The sequence below is a fragment of the Antechinus flavipes genome, chromosome 6 (genome assembly GCF_016432865.1).
Source record: "Antechinus flavipes isolate AdamAnt ecotype Samford, QLD, Australia chromosome 6, AdamAnt_v2, whole genome shotgun sequence".
Lineage (NCBI taxonomy): Eukaryota > Metazoa > Chordata > Mammalia > Dasyuromorphia > Dasyuridae > Antechinus > Antechinus flavipes.
The window spans coordinates 247,592,324-247,615,632 of NC_067403.1; the positions used below are offsets into that span (position 1 = coordinate 247,592,324).

General features: G+C 38.0%; 1 protein-coding gene across 1 annotated transcript; it reads left to right on the plus strand.

Annotated features, from left to right (window-relative positions):
- Window positions 1–21,372: 21,372 nt before the first annotated feature.
- Window positions 21,373–22,326, plus strand: LOC127540059 (olfactory receptor 6Q1). The gene has a single exon (XM_051964594.1). It carries the CDS (start codon window positions 21,373–21,375, stop codon window positions 22,324–22,326), a length of 954 nt encoding a protein of 317 aa, XP_051820554.1.
- The last annotated feature ends 983 nt before the right edge of the window (window positions 22,327–23,309 follow it).

Genomic DNA, 23,309 nt, shown 5'->3' on the forward strand with positions numbered 1-23,309 from the left:
ATCCAATTGAGTTTAGATAGGCACACATGGATAGGTAGTATAGAGAGGCAAATGAGAGCCACGAAGCCAGATACATACTGGGCCAGTCAAGTTTTTATATTATTTATCAATAAAAAAGTATATAGAAGATATGAAGATCTAAACTGGAAGGGGCAGTTAGTGCAGTGGGTGGAACACTAGCCTCAGAGTTAGTCAAATCTGACCTTAGATACTTGACTCTTACTATCTGTGTAACCCTGGCATGTCACTATTCCAATTGCCTCCAAAAAAGAGATTAAACTGGGAGAGGAAATGACAAACCACTCCAGTATCTTTGCTAAGAAAATCCCAAATGTCATGGAGAGTTGGACGTCACTGAAATGACTGCACAACAAGAAGGAAACAAAGATTAAGTGGGTGTGTATTTGGGGTGGCTAAGTGGAGAACTTCCCTGATGGGCTGTAATGGAGTGGGTCTGAGAGTAGAACAGGTTCTAGAGTCCTAGCTCAAGCCAAAAATATGGCCTCTCTTCTTGATCAAAAAATGCTGTCAGATTAACTAGAGTTAGTACTTTATTCCCTTCCAGCTCTACTGAATCCATGATTTCCTATGATTCCTCTTATTTGGTGATTCTTGACCCAGGGTGCTTGAAACTAGATTTGACAAATATTTTGATAACTGCCTTTCTGTTTAACTGGTTTCCTTGTAATTCTATGTATTTCAGATTCATGCCTACAAAAACATGATGCTGAGATGGGGTCAGAGACTTCACTAGATTCACTGTGCAAGGGGGCCAGGACACAGAAAAGCTTCTGAGCTTCTGCTCTAATTGCCCAATCAGCCAAGGCCAAAAAGGTCTAAAACTCAACTCAACTCAGGTCAGGGATCCCAGAGACCTAGTCTGAAGCTGAGTCTCTTATGCCAATAATGTCTTTTTCATTGTTTTTAACAAGATAAGCCCTGTGCTTTTGTTTAATATATATTTGTCATATGACATCCCTTTTGGGGGTCTCAGTGCCATCACTTTTTCCAAAATGAAGGGGGGTGGTGTTTTTACAGTGGCAAGTGGGGTGATGCTTGTATAAGTATGTGTTTCTATCTGTGAAAGTGTGTCACTCAATCATTCAAGCATTTATTATACACTTACCACATACTGGCCCTATCTGTATGTTTATACTGTTAATATATATGTTTATATATGTGTGGGGGCACCCACAAGTATCTGTGTTGTCTGTGCAGGGTTTTACTCAGCCCGTAGGGCCCTCGGAGTGGAAGTTTCAAGACCTCTGATTCAAAGAGCAGTAGTTTTCTTGGGGACCTCCGGGGAACTGGACTTTATGCTCTGATAGTCTCTCCTAACTTCCTCTCTCTGATTAACTGATTTAAAGCGTCAGTTCAGGTGCCCCTGGAGATGACGGTTGCTTGGTTGTGGGATAGCTCAGCTGTGGCAATGTGAGTACATGCTGATATTCCCGCCTGACTCCTCTCTGGCTTTTGCAGTGGGGATGTGCTCCATCCCAGTGATGATGGCATCCATGGGAGTTTGGGGGTTCTGTTTCCATGGCAACAATCCATAGGAGGTTTTCCCCGCTGATCCAGAAAGACAGCTTTCTGCAGGGCTGTTCTTTGCCTCGGGTTCCCGTGTGGGTATGTTACTTCCTGCTCGAATCATCTTTGTTTCACTAATAATGATAATTGGCAATAAAAGCAGAATGATAATCTCCTCTGCTCAGAGTCAATCTTCTGTGAGTTCCCAAATAACCAGCTGATATCGCAACTCTGTGCAGAAAGAGCAATGGTATCAAATGTTGTATCAAATGTTGTAACTGGGAAGGATTTAGAATACAGAATGTATACAATGCCAGAAATGTAGAATATCAGAACTAGAAAACTTAGATTACAGAACATAGAATGCCAGAATGACACTTCAGGATATATAATGTTAGACCTGTAAGGGAGAGTGTTAAAATGTCAGAGTTAAAAGAGACCTAAGAACTTAAAACAGAGAATGTCAGTTGTGGATGGAACTTTATAATATAGATGATTGGATCCAAAAAGGACCTTGAAAATCTAATTCAATATCTACCTGTTCCTTTGTTTTGGGGAAACTGAGACCAAAAAAGGTCTAAGGAGACACAAAGAGCTAGTGGAAGATGGAGTGTCCAGTGGAATTTTCCCCACTACATTACACTGCATTGATTGGATAGATCAATTTGGAGATTGTCTTGGTAGTTTAGTGCAGTGTAAGAAATGAAGTTTTTGGAATCAAGGGCATGGGTTAAAATCCTGGCTTGGCTATTGACTATCTGTGTGATATTGGTTGACCAATCTGAGATAAATTTACCTCATCTTTAAAGTGAGGGAGCTGGACTTGATGGATCCTAAGTTCCTTTTCAGTTCTGTGTATATGATCATGTGATTCAAGTCTTTGACGTATGTCAATGGATCTCATTTCACTAATGTGGGTACCTATTCCATGGGGTAGATTGGACCCAATGCTTGTCTGCCTTTCCCAGGAACCAGAGAGTTCCCAGGGAACTCTCATCCACTTCTTTCCCCCCATTTCTATAAGAAGTCCAATCAAAATGCTAAGGATCTTCCTTTAGTCTCTTGACATTAAATGGATAATAGAGGAACATATGGGTTACCCATTGATTGTCCCATGAATTTTCTATGCAATTGACTCATTTTTTTCTTTCCCTAGTCATACTTTTCTTTTCTTTTTAGCTTTTTATTTTCAAAACATGAATAGAGAGTTTTCAACATTCACCCTTGCAAAATCTTGTATGCCAAGTTTTTTCTCCCTCTTCTCCCCACCTCCTCCCTTAGACAGCAAGTAATCCAATAAATATTAAACATGTGAATTTTTTCTATACATATTTCCACAATTATCATACTGCACAAGAAAAATCAGATCGAAAAGAAAAGAAAATGAGAAAGAAAACAATGAAAACAAACAACAATAAAAAAAGTGAAAATACTATGTTGTGATCCATACTCAGTTCCCATAGTCTCTCCCATAGTCTCCTCTCTGGGTATAGATAGCTCTCTCTCTCTCCATCACAAGTCTTTTGGAATTGGCCTGAATTCTCTCATTGTTGAAAAGAGCCATGTCCATCAAATTTGATCATCTTACAATCTTGCTGTTGCTGTGTACAATGTTCTTTTGGTTCTAGTCACTTCACTTAGCATCAATTCATGTAAGATGTAAGTCTCTCCAGGCCTCTTGGAAATCATCCTGCTGATTCTTTCTTTCTTTCCTTTCTTTCTTTCTTTCTTTCTTTCTTTCTTTCTTTCTTTCTTTCTTCTTTCTTTCTTTTCTTCTTTCTTTCTTCTTTCTTTCTTTCTTTCTTTCTTTCTTTTTCTTCTTTCTTTCTTCTTTCTTTCTTTCTTTCTTTCTTTCTTCTTTCTTTCTTTTCTTCTTTCTTTCTTTCTTTCTTTCTTTCTTTCTTCTTTCCTTTCTTTCTTTCTTTCTTTCTTTCCTTTCTTTCCTTCTTTCTTTCCTTTCTTTCTTTCTTCTTTCTTTCCTTCCTACCTTCTTTCCTTCCTTCTTCCTTCCTTCCTTCCTTCCTTCCTTCCTTCCTTCCTTCCTTCCTTCCTTCTTCCTTCCTTCCTTCCTTCCTTCTTTCTTTCTTTCTTTCCTTCCTTCCTTCCTTCCTTCCTTCCTTCCTTCCTTCCTTCCTTCCTTCCTTCCTTCCTTCCTTCCTTCCTTCCTTCCTTCCTTCCTTCCTTCCTTCTTTCTTTCCTTTCTTTCCTTTCTTTCCTTTCTTTCTGTCACAGCCACTCAGTTTCCAGTTCCCTGCTACTAAAAAAAGGGTTGCTACAAATATTTTTATACAATTGGGTCCTTTTTCATTTTTTTATGATCTCTTTGGGATACAGACTCAGTAGAAACACTGCTGGATCAAAGGCTATGCACTGTTTGATAGCTCTTTGGGCATAGTTCCATATTGCTTCCCTAAATGGTGAATCAGTTCACAACTCCACCAACAATGCATTACTGCCCCAGTTTTTCCACATCCCCGTCAATATTTATCATTATCTTCTTCTGCATTCTTAGTCTATCTGAGAGGTTATACTTTTCTTAATAGTATCTTTTATATTCTTCTCTAGATATTTCTTTTATGTAATTCTTCTGTCACTTAAGCCCAATTACCTAAAAAAAAGAAAAAGAAAAAATGATGCCATTTCTTAAATTTTTTTAAATGATAAAATTAGCCACCATCAACAAACACAAATATTTCATTGTCTAAAAAACAACAGCAACAAAAAGATTATGAAAAATGTAAACTTTTATTACATAAATGTTTAAAAATTATCAAGCCAATAAGCATTTATTGAGTACTAAGGATATAGAGAAAGGCAAAAACATGGTCCCTGCTTTCAAGGAGTTCACAGTCTAATGGGGGAGACCATATGCAAATAACATATACAATATTAAAATAAAATAAAAGATAAATATCATATAATAATATTTATTATAAAATGATATAATATAAATAATATAAAATAAAATTTTACAGATGAAGAAACCAAGTCAATTGTTTAGCAGGACATGGGTAGGCAAGTTTTGAGCTCGGATTGTTCTCACTGCAGAACTATCCTCCAATCACTATTCTCCACTGTTGTTAGTAGGGATGGGACTTGGTAGAAGGAAATATAGTGGGAGGGTCGATGGAAATTATTTGGATTTGTTTTTAATTTTTAGTTCTCCAATGCTAGTGAAAAGAGACCAACATTGGTGAATAAAAACATAAATATCTAGATTGTGGTTTTAGGATTGCACTCAGATCTATATGCTGGTAATGAATGGCCTCATAATCATAGGAAAGACCTGGCATCCGAAGGTCTGGATTCAAATCCTAGTTTTGTTGTTGTTTGTTGTTATTGATGTGATCTTGGGAAATTGTTTACTGATAAATAAGTATGCTAAAAATAAATACTTTTTTTATTATCTTTAAAACATTAAATTTAGCAAAGTAATAAAAACTTGCCCTACTTATCTGTGTCCTTTTCTGAACTTCCTTTTGTGTATGTGTGTGTGTGTATGCATTTTATTTATTTTCTTCCTTCCTTCCTTCCTTCCTTCTCTCCTTCTCTTCCTTCCTTTTTGCTTTCTTTTCCCTCTATTAATATTAACTCTCCCTCTCCACTTCCCAAAAGAAACTTTCTCTTATGACAAGGGAGCGTAATGACAAATAAGCATCATAGAGCAAAACAAATCAAGGTCATTGGATTATAAGCTTCTTGAAGAGAGAAAAAAAATTCTTTTTGGCTTCTTTTTATCCCTACTGCATAGCACAGTATATGGCAAATAGATGCTAAATAAATGGTTATTGATTAATTGACATCATTGACTGTCTGGAAATGTCTGCCTCCTTCAAGACAGCTAGGTGATGCAGTGGATACAACGCTGGATTCAGTCAGAAAGAACTGAGTTCAAATATGACCTCAAATATTTCCTAGATGTGTAATTCTGGGTAAATTGGTTAGTCTCTGTTTGCAACAGTTTCTTTAATTGTTAAAAGGACAAATAATGGCACCTATCTCTCAGAGTTATTGCGAGAATCAAATGAGATAATTTGTAGCGCAGTGCTTGGCACATAGTAGATGCTTAATAAATACTTATTTCCCCTTTTTCTGAACCTCTAGTCTATTATCATAGTCTATTATAGACTATGCTAAGAGGGGAAAGGCATGCTCCACCATTAGTTTTTTGAAGTCATGATTGGGATTGGATTGATCAATTTTGAATTCCATTACTGTGGTTGCTCTGTAAACTGTTCTTTAACATCATTGTTTATTCTCACTTCATACAAGTCTTTCCACATTCCTCTGCACTCTCTAATAATTATTTCTGCTAGCACAATAATATTATATATTTTTTTTATTATTTTATTTATAAAACATATGCACAGGTAATTTTTCAACACTGACCCTTGCAAAACCTTCTGTTCCCACTTTTCCCTCTTTTTCCCTCTCCCCTAGATGGCAGATAGTCCAATGCATGTTAAGTCACAATAATATTATATTAGATTCATATGCCACTATCTATTCAGCCATTTCTCAGTCAATATGTGTCCAAAGTGTTTCTAAGAACCATGACGTTTCCCAAAGATAATTCAGCTTTGCTCCTTTTTCAGTCCCAAGTCCTTGTCTCTGCAGAGTATCTATTAAAGATATAGGTACATATGGATTAACTTTCTGAGCTATCTACATAATTGCATCTTATAGTCTTAATAATAGACATTCTTCATCCACTTGGTTTTTCCAAGGTGGATGGTTAAATAAAATTCTTTTGAATGATTATATGTTTCAGTTAAAAAGCTCTGAGATATAGTAGGGCTCAATGTAGTCAGCATAGCACTAGTCCTAATCATGCCCCTTTTTATACCATCTATAAGTCATTCTTTAGTTGTTAACTGCCTGAAGCCTTTGGCAAGCATTTATCATCTTCCTGTTTATGTCTTGTTTGAACTTTAAATCAAAGAACCTTTAAATAAAGCAATCTCTGTCATTACATTTTTCAAGGAATCGTGTATGATTTTAACAGACTTACTGTTCACAGAGATCCTTTAAGGGACCATTTTGGTCTCCAGAATCAAATGCTTATTTTATAGTCCCCCAAACAAAAACAACTTAGTGAGATCTTATATTCTTTATATGTTCAGTTAATTGCATGATTTCAAAGATATGGTCTGCTATAGAAAGTTCATGTATTCTCTTCTTAATCCTGTTTTTAAAGACTTTGGAGCATTGGGAAAGTATCTATATAGGTTATTAGATGGGAATAGGCCATGTAAATTCATAACAATAGATATTCTTTTGGTCCTTTGTGTGTGTACATATGTGCATGTACACGCGCTTGTAGATATATGTATGTGATTATAATAAGCTCCAAATATTTAGTTTCTTCTTCTCTTGGGAATCTATTGCCCAAGTGTCCCCTAAATCATGCTGCTTCCAATATGATCTCCATTGTATATACTTGATCTTGTTCAGCTTTTCTCTTTGATCTGGAGGTTCTGAAATTTCAATGTATTTTCTTTCTTTCTTTTTTTTTTTTTTTGGAACAGCAAGTAATTTATTTAGATTGAATGAGTGACAAGGGGTAAGAGGAGTATGAGATAAATTAATACTAAAAGATATGTTTGAGATCTGATTAATCTTTAACAAAGTGGTATTTCTACATGTCATACATTTCTTTATAACCTGCACTACCATATTATAATGCTTTTTATTTTTTAAAAATTTAATAACTTTTTTCAATGTATTTTCTACAAAGGATCTTGTTTAGGTAGTGATTGGTGGATTTTTCTATTTCTGCTTTCCCCTCATGTTCTATCACTCCAGGACAATTTTCTTTCTTTCTTTTTTATTAAATCTTTTTATTTTCAAAATATAGGCATAGATAATTTTCAACATTCATCCTTGCCAAACCTTGTGTTCCAAATTTTTTCCCCTCCCTTCCCTCCACCTCTTCCCCTAGATGGCAAGTAATCCAATATATGGGAAACATGTGCAATTCTTCTATACATGTTTCCACATATCATGCTATACAAGAATGTATGGGATGGGTGCAAGACCCCTTTCCCAAATTAACTGAGCAGAGACATCTTCAGGTACAAAGAGAAAGCATTTAAAAACCCTTGAGGGAGAGGCCCAGACACACATCTGGGAGCCATCCAAATTCTCACCTCATGGAACCTGACCCGCTTCCAGCTTGTCTGGAATTTAAAAAGCAAAAGACCAGATCCTTTTCATTGGATAGACTAAGAAGATATAACCATCCTTGACCAATGTTGTCTACTTCTTGTGGGTCATGTTACTTCCTGTGGTTCTGACCTTTAGAGATCATGTGATTTTCCAGGGTCCTTCTTGGACCCAGAGTCCAAGGCCTGATCTCCCAGCTCTGGGAATAGGGATCATGTGACTTAGGTCTAGTCTCAAACTGAGAAAACTTCCTCCAATCAGTCCCATTCAAGAAGAATCAGATCAAAAAGGAAAAAAAAATGAGAAAGAAAACAAAACACAAGTCAACAGGAACCAAAAAAATGAAAATGCTATGTTGTGATTCACACTCAGATGGCTCTCTCCCTCACAAGACCTGAATCACCTCACTGTTGAAAAGAACCATATTCCAGGATAATTTCCTAGCATTATTTCCTTCATTATTGTGTTGGAATCTTTACAAACTATTTACGTCATTAGAATCGATAGAGACAATAATTACCTAATTTAGCATGGTTCGGTATCACTGATCTGATCTTACAAGGAAATGTTTTGGGCCAGAACCTGAAACAAGGTACTAAGTAGAACTAATTGATACGATGCTTGTGTTCATACCAGTACTCATTGGAGTTCACAAAACAAACTGTAACTTTGTGAATTCACACCTCCCTTAGGTGTGCCTCCAGAAGGAGGAGTCAACCTTTGGGAGATGATATATAAGAAGCAGACCCAGTTAGGAGAGTTCAGCTGAATTTAGATTGAGAGGGAAGCGTCAATTGAGTTCAGCCAGAAGCCCTCTCTGAGTGAGGAGTTTTACTTCGGAACATTGACTGGTGTCGGAGAGGAGCACTCTGGAGATTGAGAGCCAGAAGCCCTCTCTCAGAGACAAGACAGATTCGCCTTTGTGCTGGCTGGGCTGAAGGACAAACCTTTGGATTTGGAGACATTGGGAGGGAGCTCTTGGAACCAAGCAGAGAGATAGGCCTCTAAGCTAAACCAGGCTATATTGGAGACAATAAAAGATCTGAACTTTTTTCATCTGGCTGCATTTTGAGGTGATTATTACTTTCAATTGCAACTAAAGCTGCATCCAGAAAACCTCCCCTGAGAAATCTGCACCCAGAGAGAACCATTATATATATTTTAAAGAAGAACAAGAACTCCAACATTATTGTGTCAAGGTTCTCTTTTTGGTCACAGTTTTCTGACTCTTCTTGATTTGTTCTCCAGATCTGCATTTTTCTTATGAATGAAGTTGATGTAAACTGTGTCCTCTTGATCTTTGGGGAGGGGTGGAGAAACCCTAAAAAACTCAACCCCTCCTGACTTCTGGAAGGGGCACCACCCTCCTGTTCATAGAGGAAACTCCCAGGTGGTAATCTCCTCCTACAATTCAATTGGAGATCTTGGCCTAAGACATAATCACTATCCTTTATTGAGTTGAAAATTAGTCCCTCAAATTCATCTGGAGATTGGTTCTTAGCTCTGGGTCACAAAAACCCAATATAATCAAAGGATGAATCCCACACCTCCACTAAATTCCTTTTCGGAAGAGCCTACTGAGTTATGTTCTCAGTGTAATTGTTATGCCACAGTTCTCTTTAACTGTCCTGACTCAGTTTCCCTGTACGAGTTTCCCTTGTCTCAGTTTCCTTAACTGTTCTGTCTCATTCTCTTTAGTTGTAAATCCCCCTCTGAAAACTAAGGATTATTCGCTCTCAGGTTATAAATTAGCAAGGTAAACAAGAGAGTACATTCCTGACTGTTTTATATCCTCAAGGATTTACAATATCCCTTTAAATATTCCAAGATAACCTACGATATCTTTACTTCTTTGTCTCCGGATTTTTTAGGATTTTATGGCTTCCCCTCCCTGATAAAAACTTTCCTTCCCTTTCTCTTCTTTGTCTCCAAAAAGGTATTTAAGAAGTTGGGGTTCTTCCATTCATTGCTGGAGTATGGCGGCTGGCAGTTGTATGCTGGTCTCCTCCAGCCCTGGGACCAACATGAATTCCTTGGTCCCAGTATACTTATCTCTGTCTAACTGGATAATTCCAAATGAGAGTCTTGTCCAGTCAATCTTACTCTCCCATTACTCCCATTAATAAAATATTAAAACTCTCTAATCTCTCTCCTGCCTCAGTTTCTCTGGCATTACATAATAAACCCATTTTTGCCACAAACTTTGCCTGCTTTTGGAATTGGGAATTCTTTTGCAAAGAATCCACAGCACCGATTAAGGGATCTCTCAACCATCATTTCTCATACCTCAACAAAGTGAATTGTGAAAGCTATCTCACAAAATAGAAACAGTATTCTAAAAATTGAGTGAAGGTCCTCTATGCCCCAGGCCTAAGTTTCTTTCTCCAGAAATCATGTGGTTTACAAAGAATAGGATCATATAGCACTTTTCTTTGGGAGACTTTAGTCTCACCTTAGCATTACAACTCCCATATAAGGTGATTTAATAATCCTAAAGATGTAGTTGGATTAGAAGTTTTTCCTTATTTATGACTTAGAATATGAGGTTATTTGGCCTGACTAATCAGGGCAAAAGTCTAGCCTGTAGGAAATATTACCTCAGACCCGTGTATAATCATTTTTTGCTTACTGTACCTTGCCTTTCCTTGTCTTGACTACTTGTTGGAAGAGAGAAGCTCTTTCTCATGAGGTCGTAATAAAATTATTTTCTGCTTTTACCTTGAGAAATCTTGATCTATTTGAGCCGGTGGTTTTTGTCCCACACATTTTGTTTTATTTTCTCATTCTTTATAATGTTTTGTCATTTCTTGGTCTCTCCTACCTTGGCCGGATTCTAATTTTCAAAGTTATTTTCATCTTTGAGATTCTGTATTTCCTTTTCTAATTGGTTAACTTAGCCAGAGTCCGGCTCCAGTGAAAACCAAGTGGTTGAGTCTGAAATGAATATCCAAGGCTGGGCTGAAGATAAACTTTGTAATCTCTGTTTATTAATCTGAGAGCCAGGGTGTATATACTCTTTAAGGTAGTGTGACATAACAGCAGCTACTTCCAGGTGATACCATATAATTCCAGGGTTAATGCATAAACCATACTTTGACATTTCAGTATCTACCTTAACTAATCAATACCAAGGTACTTATCAACAAAGAATTGTACATAGCTTATTTGTGATGCTCATCAAACGAATTGTAAATAGTTGTGATGCTTATCAATACCAAAGTACTTGTCAATACATTTGTAAATAGCAGAAATTATCATAACAATGGATTTACCAAGACAGTCATAAATAGTACAGTTGAGCTGCCTTGTTCCTTTCACATGCATTCTCTATTAATATTATTCTAAATTTATCTCAAATATGTCTTTCATTCATTATTAAGGGGGGAGTTGACCCAATGCTTTGAATTGTTCATGCTTACAGAGAGCAGGTCTCAATTAATACCTGGACCGGATTCTTTCCTGTACCTGGACTTATTCAATACTGGCCCTCTACACAACTTTTTTTTTTTTTTTTTAAATAATCTTTTTCTTAGATGGTTTTATTTTTTTTCTTTAGTTTTTCTTCAATGTCTCCGTTGATTTTTGAATTCTTTTTTGAGTTCTTCTACAAATTCTCTCTGGGCAGGGAGTCATTTCACCTTACTCTTTGGGGTATAAGCTTTTTTTACTTCAGTGTCCTCCCCCTTCATCTAAAAATGAATCCTGATCTTCCCTTTTCTCATAGTATGTTTCAATGGTGGGGTTCTTTCTTCTTTGCCAGTTCTTTTTTTTTTTTTTAATAAGACATATTAGTATAAGGACCTTGAATTGTGGAGTGGGGGGATAGTGCCTCAAACTTCCATTCAACTCTCCCCTCTGCCCTGGAACCCTAAACCAAGAGCTTCATTCACCCTACTAGAAGGGCCCAAAGCCAACAGCATCCCTGCCCTCCTGCCTCTCTACTCCTGATATGCTGGTTTCTTCTTGGCCAAGGCCACTTCTAAGCAGCACAGCCTGGCCTGGCATTTCCAATCAGTGCTGAGGTTCACTTTGTCTTTCCAGACTCAAACCCCTCTTGACAAACAGTCCTGAGATGAAAGTCTCTCTGGTTCCTGCAGAGGTTCCAGCCACACCCGGCTAGCCCAAGGAGTCCCCATTTGGTGTTTCTCTAGAGCTAGCCCAGAGGTGTTTGCACTTCAGATGGATTAATCCCTAGCCCAACTCTTTCTTCCGATCTTCTTGGCTTGTATTAGAAGGACCCCAGTTCTGTCCCAAGTCTTCTTAATTTTTCAAGAGTCAATGTTCTCCCTGAGGTGCAAATTTGTTCTATTTGAGGGAGAAATTGGGAGAGCTTGAGATTTTCCAACTAACTGCCATCTTCCCAGAATCCTCCCCCAGCTTTTTTTCATTCATGTTTTTTTGTCAGTGCCAATTTTCCATTTCCTTTGATGATTTGATGATAAAATCCAAATGTGTCACCTCCCATATTCTTGATGTTGAAAGAGTTTGTTATGAGAACCTATGTAGATTTTTTTCCATTTCAAAATCTGTTTGAGGGAACTAAGTTAGGCCTAAGAAAAGTTATCCTGAGGAGATTTAAAGATGTAACTGGAAAGAAGATCAAAAAAGAAAACATGAATTTAGATTACTCAGATAAAAAAATGCTAATTGCCACTGTCTGGGACATGACTTTTACATGTCCATTCAACATTTATTTATTGCTTACTTTCTCTCAGGTCTCACACCTGTCCCAAGAGAAAGAAAATAAGTAGTAAACAAAAAGGTGAATCGATATGTAAAGGTCATATCCTAAGCAGTGGCAATTAGCATTTTTTATCTGAGTGATCTAAGTTCATGGTTTTCCATCCATCTCAAGTATGTGAAGACTTCTCTCAGCAGAATGGGTGGATGAGAGCATTTTGCTCCAATGGCTAGTAAGCAGGCACTGGGGAGTGCTTAGAGCTAGGTCAGACATCCAGAATCCGAAGGCTGTTCACTAAATCCACCATTGCCACCTGTCTTGACTTGTCCTGCCACTGGACTTCAATGCCTCAGGAACAGAGAAATATTACCTTTCTTCTTTTGCTCACTGCTTCTGGAGCCAATGATCTCCTAATAAATCTGTGTGTTGTGTTGGCTGGGCTGGATTTGGAGTTAGGAAAACCTTAATGTGAATTTTATCTAATTCACTCACTTGCTGGGTGACCTATAAAATTGTAATACTTATAATAATAATACTTGCTTCACAAAATTGTTGTGAAGGTCCTAGATAATACTAGAAACATAACCTGCAAACCTTAAAGTGCTCTATGAGTAGTTTCCAATATTATTATTACTACAATCTCCTACTACAAAAGATCCCAGGAACTGCCCTTCGTGTCAAATTGCTTTGTCATCTTGTTCCCATTTATGTGCCTCCCCAAGCTTATCTACTGAGTCTTTTTTTTCTTTCTATACTATCTCAGTTGCTGATCTCATCAGTTCTCATGAGCATCATGATCATTTTCCTTCCTTCCTTCCTTCCTTCCACCCATCCATCCATCCATCCAATATTGTCTCAACTGGCCTATGAAATGAGCCATACTTCAAGTCTAGCTTTTAAGTCCCTGCAATCCATTCTCTAAACTGTCATCAGAATGATTTTCCTATAGTAAAGGTCTGACTATGCCATTTCTCTGCTCTATAACTCCAAGGACTTTTTTCTTAATCCTGTCTCTTAGAACTCTTAGAACTTCTGGCTCTCTTAAGGATGGACTCAAGACTTCAAGAGACCTTTACCAGTTCTCTCAGTTATCAGTGTCCTATTCCCTAACCATCATTGTATATTTATTTTGAAAATTTCTGTGAACGTGTTGCCATTTCCCTAGTAGAACGTGTGTTCCTCAGAGGTAAAGACTAACTCATTGTGTCCTTAGCATTTCACAGTGAATTGTCATTGGATTATTTGATTATAAAAGAACATAGAGTAGAATCACACCAAACAAGAAGATAAATTGTATCTGTAAGACACCTTAGCGTGAATGAAATCTTGGATTTATTAATTAATAACATATTTATAATACTTAAACCAAGCAAGTTGGAGCAGAGATTTATTATGCAAACATACACACACACACACATATACTTTTGTGATTGCACAGTTTATTGGACATTGTGAAAATGGAGGGGAAAATATTAAGACTCTGGAGTAGCCCGGAGGTTCCAGAGATTCTAAGGGCCAAGGAAAGAATCTCATTATTCCCCCCTTTCTCTCCACTCCTCATCTTCAGTCACTGGTCAGTTCCATTTCCCAATGTTTATATCATCTGTACCCCTTTTCTCTATTTTCATTGCCCCACTTATCCAGACTATTGATATAGCGTCTAAAGAATCTCCTCAACTCTATTATTTTCTTTTTCCGATTTTTTTCATTCATACTGATATTTGTATAATCTTTCTTGTGACTAGATCTGATTTTGCCCCTCCTAGATGAAAAACAAAAACCAAAACAACACTTTGATAATTCCCTGTGACACATTGAGTAATGATCAAGTTTTTTTTTTTTTTTTTTTTTGGCCATTCAAGGCCTTCTGCCACCCCGCACCACTCTACTTTTCAGATATAAATTATTCCTCTCCATGGACTCTGAACTACAAGCAAACTAGAGTGCTTGTAGTCTTTACCCTCTCTGCTTTTGCCAAGGCTATTTCCAATATTTGGAAGAGTATCCTTCATCTTTAGTAAGTCAAGAAATTATGAAGCATTTACTTTGTAGTGAGTGCTTCAGATAAAAAGAAAAGCAAAAAGTAGTCCCTGTCCTCAAGGAGCTTACATTCTAATAGGTGGGGTAAAAACTAGGTGGATACTAGATATATCCAGCAAAAGGGAGATGATCTCAGAAGGGAAAGCCTGGAAAAGGAAGAGGTGATGATGGGACTAGGGGAGTCTTTTGCAGAAAGTTGGATTTGGACTAAGTCTTGAAAGAAGCCAGTGGAAATGGAGCTGGAAGTAAAGAAATCATTGTTCCACATACCTATTCCTATTCTTTGTACATATCCACATTGTTTCCTAAGCTTCTTGAAGGAAGACATTTTGGTTATCTTTAGAGCTTAGCATCATATCTGGTACATAAGAGGCACTTAGTGATATTTGCTGATTGACTGGTTAGTTGACAAGCGCCTTATAAAAGTTTTTTTAATTTTAAAAGTTACTTTAAATTAAGACACACCTGGGGAATTTCTCACCTCTCCACCTGTCCTCTGAGGCCCTATTTTTTCCATGACCCATTTTTCTTTATTATCTTCTTGCTTAGTGCCCCTCGGAGGCTCCATCCCAGGAGTCATGGGCAGGGTGACAAATAACAGGAAGTCACTTGGAGTTCAGAGACCCCTCGTCTCCCCAATGCTTTGTGAGTGGAAGGCAGTCCCTGCCCTTTCTCTTTTTGGTTGAGAAACCCATCCTGAGGTTTCAGGGTGGAGGTGCCTCTGTTCTACAATATGACCCTGAAGCATCAACATCTAAATGCTCGAAATATCTATACATGGTGAGTTCTTTTTCATTTCTAGGATGGGAACCAAGAGAAGTGGCAGGCAGGTAAGTGGTTTGCTTTATTTTAATGCAATAGACAATGATCAGTTATTTAATGTATAGAAGACATTTTAAATGCAAGTTATCAAGATTTAAAAAAAAAAAACCTATTTCAGAGATTTTACCTTTTTTGAAAAATAAATAAGATTTCTTCTCAACAAGAATTTATTAAGCCCCTATTGTGTGCAGGCATGGTATTACTATTACAGTAGAGTCATAAGTTTTAGAGCTTGGAACAACTTAAGTCAAGCTCCTCATTTTACAGACTAAAAACTGAAGTTCTGTGATGGGAAGGGAATTTGCCCAGAATCAAGCAGGTATCTAAGTGGCTGACTTGAGATTTGAATTCAGGTCAATTGTCTCCAAATCCAGGATTCATTCCTGATTTCATGTAACAAGAGCACAGCAACCATAAAATTGTTGACCTTGACAGAACCTATAATGTCCTTCTTCCAGAAAATGCCACTGTGGAGTCTATATATTTTCTTTTAACTGAGCTGGGATTTGAACCTTGCTCCTTTGATTCCTAGTATGTTGAAGTTCACTCATCATGCTCCTTAATAATACTATCTAACACTCCTTTAGCACTTTAGGGTTTGTAAAACACTTTACAAATATCTCATTTGGTCCTCACAATAACCTTAGGAGGTAGATGCTATTGTTACCTATTTTGCAGTTGAGGTAGAGATTAAATGATTTTTCCAGTTACCCAGTTAATAAGTATTTGAGGGTAGATTTCAATTCAGATCTTTCTGACCCCAGGAGCTATTAGGTCGCCTGCTATCTTGCCACCAGCACATCTTGTTAATGTGGTTGGTTCCTAGGGCATCATTACATTAGGTTAGGTAGAGAGAAAAATGTGTTCTGGAGCCTAGAAAGCTCAAGGGCCAGATTCAGGAAGGAGATTCATGATCCTTCCAAAGTTCAGTTACTCCACAGGCTCTGTCCAAATGGCTTAGCTGATTTCTCTTTCTTGGCTAGAAGTGCATAGATTTAGAGCTAGTGGGGATTGTTTATATTCTAATGGAGGATGGTTATAGAAGCCTCATTCTAAAAGTACAAGGGACCTCAGAGGTCACCAGCCCCCTCATTTTACAGATAAGGAAACCGAGACTCAGAAGAATTAAATGGCACTTTCAAGATCACTCAGGGAGTACCTTGCTGGGATTTAAGTCTAATTTTTTTGACTTCGGATCCAGAATTCTTTGCTCTGGTTTGGACTATGGTCAGTTTCAAAGATGTTTGGTGGCCATGCTAGTACAATTTAAATACTTTTCCCTTTCTAGTCTCAGGTACTTTTCTGTAAGAATATAGAGTTTGGACTAGAAGTGGGAAAGGCAAGTGCAAAGAATGCTGAATTTGGATTCAGATGATGACAGATTCAAATTCTGACTGCTACTGACTTACCTGTGTGACAACAGATAAACTTTTGAACTTCTCTGGGTCTCTCTTCCTCTGTGAAAGTGAAGGGCTTGAACAAGAAGGTTGAGATTTCCTTTCAGCTCTAAATCTTATGCTCCATGGCTTATGTCCAAATGGTTTAGCCGATTTCTCTTTCTTGGCTAGAAGTGCATAGATTTAGAGCTAGTGGGGATTGTTTATATTCTAATGGAGGATGGTTATAGAAGCCTCATTCTAGAAGTACAAGGGACCTCAGAGGTCAACAGACCCCTCATTTTACAAATAAGGAAACTGAGACTCAGAAGAATTAAATGGCATTTTCAAGATCACTCAGGGATCATCAATAGCTCTGCTAACAAGTTCTTTCCTTCTTCCTCCAATATAATTCCTCCTCTGTCCCCCTTCACTGCCTTCCTTGGAAAATGTACCTGAACATTTCAGCTGGCCTTAGAGCTTTGAACCTCCCTTCAGGGTTTAGAAGGCTTGGGAGATTATTGAGGTCATGGTGCAGCAGATGGGGTGATGGTAGAGAGAAAGAACTAGAAAAAAAAAACTCCATACCTGCAGGTATTATAAGGAAATTCTGAAACAGTCAGTGTTATGTGTCTGAGGGATTGCTAGATTTGAAATATGAGGATCTGAGTTCAAATTCCAGCTCTGTCACTGACTGCTCATGGGTAAACGTGGTAAATTATTTAATCTCTCTAAATCTCAGTTTCTTCCTCTGTAAAATGAGAGGGTTGGAAGAAATGACCTGCCAGGTAACTGTGATTATTCTTCCCCTTCTCTGAACTAGTTTCCATTTTACCCCTTCTTTCTCCTCCTAGCCTAGAATCTCCCTTGGAAGATCAAGGTCTTGGCTTAAAAGGTATTTTCTAGCTGCCCTGTTGGAGTCAGAGCACATTGAAGCAGAGGGGGTGCCACCTCAAAGAGCAGGCTCTGTCCCCCTTCACTGCTCCCATACTCACTCCCCAACCTTTTCCTCTTCTTCCTGAATTTACCATGGGCTGATTTTCTGAGCTAAATAACAGAGCTCAGTCAGTTCATTATCCAATTCATTTAACCTTGGATTCAGTCTCTCACAGAGCCTGGAGGCAAGATTCTCTTTACTTTATTCATCCCAAATATTCCCTCCTCTGCTTTCTCATCAATAGCTCTGCTAATGAGTTCTTTCCTTCTTCCTTCAATATAATTCCTCCTAATTAAAATCTGCTTTCCCACCTCAAACACTCCATTTTAGCATCGTTATTGATTTTATTGTCTTCTTCTAATGGGGACCCTTTCCATCATTCAACTCCCTTATGGATATGGTCTGTAAAATAGGTCTCTTCCCTTTGTTTCCATTAGTTTTCATAGCAAGGGGTAAAAGAGATAAAAATAACTCACTGCCTTCCTTGGAAAATGTACCTGAACATTTCAGTTGACCTTAGAGCTTTGAATCTCCCTGCAGGGTTTAGAAAGCTTGGGAGATTATTGAGGTCATGGCGCAGCAGATGGGGTGGTGGTAGAGAGAAAGAACCAGAAAAAAAAACAAAACTCCATACCTGTAGGTATTATAAGGAAATTCTGATTATTAGAGGAGTAGAAAAAGGTGGATCATTCAGTAGAAATGGAGAAAGAGAGATTCACTGAGCTGATCCTACCAAGAAGCATGGGACAGTGGAGAGAGTACAGGATTTAGACTCCAAAGGCCAAGGTCCAAAGCCTACCATTGATTAGCTGTATGACATTGGGTAGGTCATTTCAGAAAGATAGCCTGTCAGACAGGAAGACTTGGGGTGTAATACCATTTCAGAAATGTGATGATCTTTGAAATTCCTCCCAATTCTAAGTCTAGGTTTTTGTGTAGTTCCAGAGATGGACAGAATAATTATATACTTGTAAAGTAAGAAGATGAGCCCATGCTTACAGTATGTAACTATGGGCAAGTTCCTCTCTCAGTCTGCTCATCTGTCAAATGGGAATAAGGATATTGGAGCACTTACCTCCTAGGATTGTGAGACTCAAATGAGATAATGCATAGAAAGCATAGTCTAGCCTTTGCAAAGATATATATATATATATATATAATGTCATCTACCATTTTGTATTTCTGAGCCTCCATTTCTTCATCTATAAAATGGGACTAGTAATTCCTACCTACCTCATAGGGATTGGTCATATAATCTTGGGCAAGCTACCTCTTTGGACCTCACTCCAAAAATGAGAGTTGGACTAGATACATTATCTCAAGATCATGGAACCAGATTTAATCCAACCTTTTCCTTGAGCGTTATTTTGGACATATTGAATTTGAGGTAGCCATAAGGTTTAGGGTTAGGGTTATTTGATACTGAAGGCCAAGAGAGAAAATAGGGTTGCATAAATATACTTGAGAATCATCTACATAGAGATGATAATTTAATCCATGGGAAATGATGAGATCACCAAATGAAATAGTATAAAGGGAGAAGAAAGGAGGGCCCAGGACAGATCACTGGGGAATACCCAGAGTTAATGGGCATGACTTGGGGAAAGATCCAGCAAAGGAGACTGAGAAGGTGCTCACCTTAGGTTAGAGGAGAACCAGGAGAGAGCACGATCATGAAAACCTTGAGAGAAGAGTATAAAGCAGAAGACCATGATCAATGGGGTCAAAAAGGCTATGAGATGTGGCAATTAAGGGGTCCTTATAACTTTGGAGAAAGCTGTTTTAGTTAAATGATGAGACTGCAACCCAGACTGCACAGAGTTTAAAAGGGAATGAGAAGAAAAGGCATGGAGGCACCTAATTATATCCTCATTAATAAGTTTAGCCATGAAAGAGAGGAGAACCACAGGACAAAAGCTAGTTAGTGATATTTGGAATTTGAAGAGTGAGAGAGATATGGGAAGGAAGGGTTGTAGGCAGTAGGAAGCAGACTTTCCATGGAGAGATTGTATGCAATAGTTACACATGCCTTTCCTTTTAATTCTTCATCCACATAATGAGGGGGGTTGGAAACTTTGAAAGATTTCAAAATTTTGATCAATGCAAAGATCAACCTAGATTCTAGACATCCAGTGATAATGTATGCACATCACCCAGTTGTTAACAGAAACATGCAGAAAGAGACAGACATCTTTGGACATGACTACTTAATGGATTTGTTTTACTTCATTATACTTATTGGTTATGAGGATTTTGTTTTGTTTTTATTAGGGATAAGGTTTGAAGAGGGAAGAAGGGAAATAGCTATAGTGTTGCCCAAAATAAGAAAAAGAAAAAGGAATCATTGAGGAATTTTTTAATAATCTAAAAAAGAACAGAAGGTAATTCAACAGGCAACAGATAAACAGGCAAGCTTTGAAAATAGCATTTTGAATTTATTATATACTTTTTATATATAAAATATAATATAATATATAATATTACATATTATATATAATAATGAAATTTGTGCTTTACTTATAAACTTCATTTTCTGTTCTGCTTTGTATAAGTGGTTTTTGATTTTGTGTTTGTTAAATTCAGAATTTTATATGTATATTCACAATACATATATGTATGTATGCATGTAAACTTTATTTATAATACACTTTTAAATGAGGATGTTAGAATGGATGAGCTCTAAATCTTTGACCCTATGATTAAGAGTGGCTCCAGAGAAGGATCCAACCTGATCATTTGTTGGAAATAAGACATGAGGACTAGAAATAGGCAAACACAACCACAACACTACAAATATAAGAGAGTAAGTGAATAGCTGGGTCACTCACAGAAAAAAAAAATCAGAAGAAAAAAGGAGATGTAAATTAACAAGGAAAGAAAATCAACTTGCTTTGTTACATGCTGAATTTATCCAGGGAGGTAATTGTAAATTCAATTCTGGAGCTCAAAAGAGAGACTGAGGATATCAAAGTGATAGCAGGTCCTTTCATAAATATCAGCATAACCCAAGCGTTATGATTATGCTGACATATGGTGGTTCCTTGGATAAGGGAAAGGCGGCTCTATGTATAACCAGAAGCTGATTGGAGGTAGAATCTATATATTTTGTCTAGAATGTTAAAATATGATATGGTTTGCTTTATTTTTATATCACATATATTTCTTTTCTTTCTTTCTTTCTTTCTTTCTTTCTTTCTTTCTTTCTTTCTTTCTTTTCTTTCTTTCTTTCTTCTTTCTTTCTTTCTTTCTTTCTTTCTTTCTTTTTTTTTTTTTTTGGGTGTACAACTGGTCTATAATGCTATATATGTTATACTTGCATATGAACTCTATCATGTGAGCATTTTTAATTTGGCTTTTTGCCATCAGACCATCCCCTTGGGGCTAGGGATCTCATCAGAAATGGATTTCCTGATTGGATGGGCTAGTGCTTGTTGGACAGCATCTTGAAAAGCATAGAATTTCCCTAATTTGACCCTCTTAGATAGAACAGGAAGGGAAGGTAGAATAAACACTTATTAAGCACATAATATGTGCTAAGCATTGTATTAAATGCCTTACAACTATTATCTTATTTAATTCACAAAATACCCTTGTGAAGTAAGTACAATTAGCACCCTCATTTTATACCTGAGGAAACCAAGGTGGACAGAGGATAAGTGACTTGGATGAAATAGATAGTGAAGATCTGAGGCTGGATTTAAAGTCAGGTTATCTTGATTCCACCTACCTGCATAGCTGCTTCTAAGATAAGCATAGAGATAGAGAAGTGTGAAGGCTTACAGAAAGCTCTGCTTTGGCCTCATCAACATTATCTCCATCCCCAGATGCAACCTTACAAGGGGAACTGGACCCTGGTGACAGAATTTGTCATGGTGGGCTTTTCTGGTGTCCAAGAAGCCCGCCATCTCTTCTTCATACTTTTCCTCGCCATGTACCTGTTCACCATGGCAGAGAACCTGGCCATTATCCTTGTGGTGAGCTTAGACCATAGACTCCAGAGGCCCATGTACTTCTTTCTAACCCACCTTTCTTGCCTAGAGATATGGTATACTTCAGTCACTGTGCCCAAGATGCTGTCAGGATTCACTGGGACAGCTGAAGGCAAGACAATCTCCTACTCTGGATGTCTGTCCCAGCTTTTCATCTTCACCTTCCTTGGTGCCACAGAGTGTTTTCTGCTTGCTGCCATGGCCTACGACCGGTATGTGGCCATCTGTGAACCTCTCCGGTATGCGGCCATAGTCTCCTGGGGTACCTGCATCCGCCTGGCTGCTGCCTCCTGGCTGCTGGGTTTCCTCACCCCAATCGTGCCCATCTACCTGATGTCCCAGCTCACGTTCTGTAGCTCAAATGTCATCGATCACTTCTTCTGTGATGCGTCTCCCTTGCTGGCGCTCTCCTGCTCTGATGTCACTGTGAAGGAGAGAGCTGACTTTCTGATCTCACTGGCTGTGCTTCTGGCTTCTTCCACAGTCATCGCTGTGTCCTATGGCAACATTGTGTGGACTCTACTGCACATTCACTCGGCAGCAGAACGCCGGAAGGCTTTCTCCACCTGTGCTGCCCACTTGACTGTCGTGAGCCTTTTTTATGGGACGCTTTTCTTCATGTACGTCCGAACCAAGATGCCCACCTCTATGAACTTCAACAAGGTGGTGTCGGTGTTCTACTCCATCGTCACACCCATGCTCAACCCCCTCATCTATAGCCTCCGAAACAAGGAGGTAAAGGGGGCCCTCGGCCGAGCCTTGTCTTTCAAATTGTTTAAAGGGTCATGAATTAGAAGAATGGTTTAGATCTTTGAAGAAAAGGATTGTACATTTAGAGCTTGAAGAGACCAATGTGGTTATTAAAACCAATTCCCTCTTTCTACCTCCCTTACTGATTTAGAAACAGACCCAGAGAAAGTGATTAATTTGCCCAAAGTTTCCAGGCCGTGTGATTTGAACATGATCCTCCTCTGATTTCAAACTTGCTGCTTTTTTTCAGCTTACCATGAGGAAATCTAATGGATGGACTATTGACTTGAAAGGTTAGGTCTCCTGGGTTAAAGATAAGATACTATGAGATTTTAAGAAAGACATAGCACTGCAGAGGATCTTAGAGACCATGGAATCCAATTTATAACAGAATAAGAATTCACCCTAAAGCAGTAATCCCAAATAATAATAACAGCTAACATTATATGGTTTTCATAGTGCTTTACCATGGGAAGCAGTGATATATTTGGACAGATGAGTAAACTGAGGCTGAAAGAGGTCTTGACCTGCCCAGGATCACTCAACTAATAAAAGCCTGAGGCCAATTCAAAGTTTTCTTCCTGATTTCAAATCAACAACAAATCCAACAAATGGCCAAGAAATCTTCTTCTTCATTTTCTTCTTCTTCTTCTTTTTTGTCTTCTTCTTGTTCTTGTTCTTCTTTGTCTTCATCTTCTTCATCTTTTTCTCCTCGCCCATCTATCTCTCTTTCCCCCCTTTCTTCTATTTCTTCCCCTTCTCTCCCTTCTTCCCCCTTCTTTCTTCTTCTTCTTTCTTCTCATTTTATCCAGGCTGGAAGTATAGCAACTCCTCATGGGCCTGGTCTCCCTATTGATATGAGAAATTTCAAGTTTCCAATATAAGTTGTTTCAACTTCTTTGGGCAACGTGATGGCTCCTTTCTCTTTTCTCTCCTAAACTATGTGAGATCATGATTTTTAGAAAATTAAGCATCTTTTAAACTCCTTGTTCCATTTTTGATGTTGTGAATTGTCAATGATT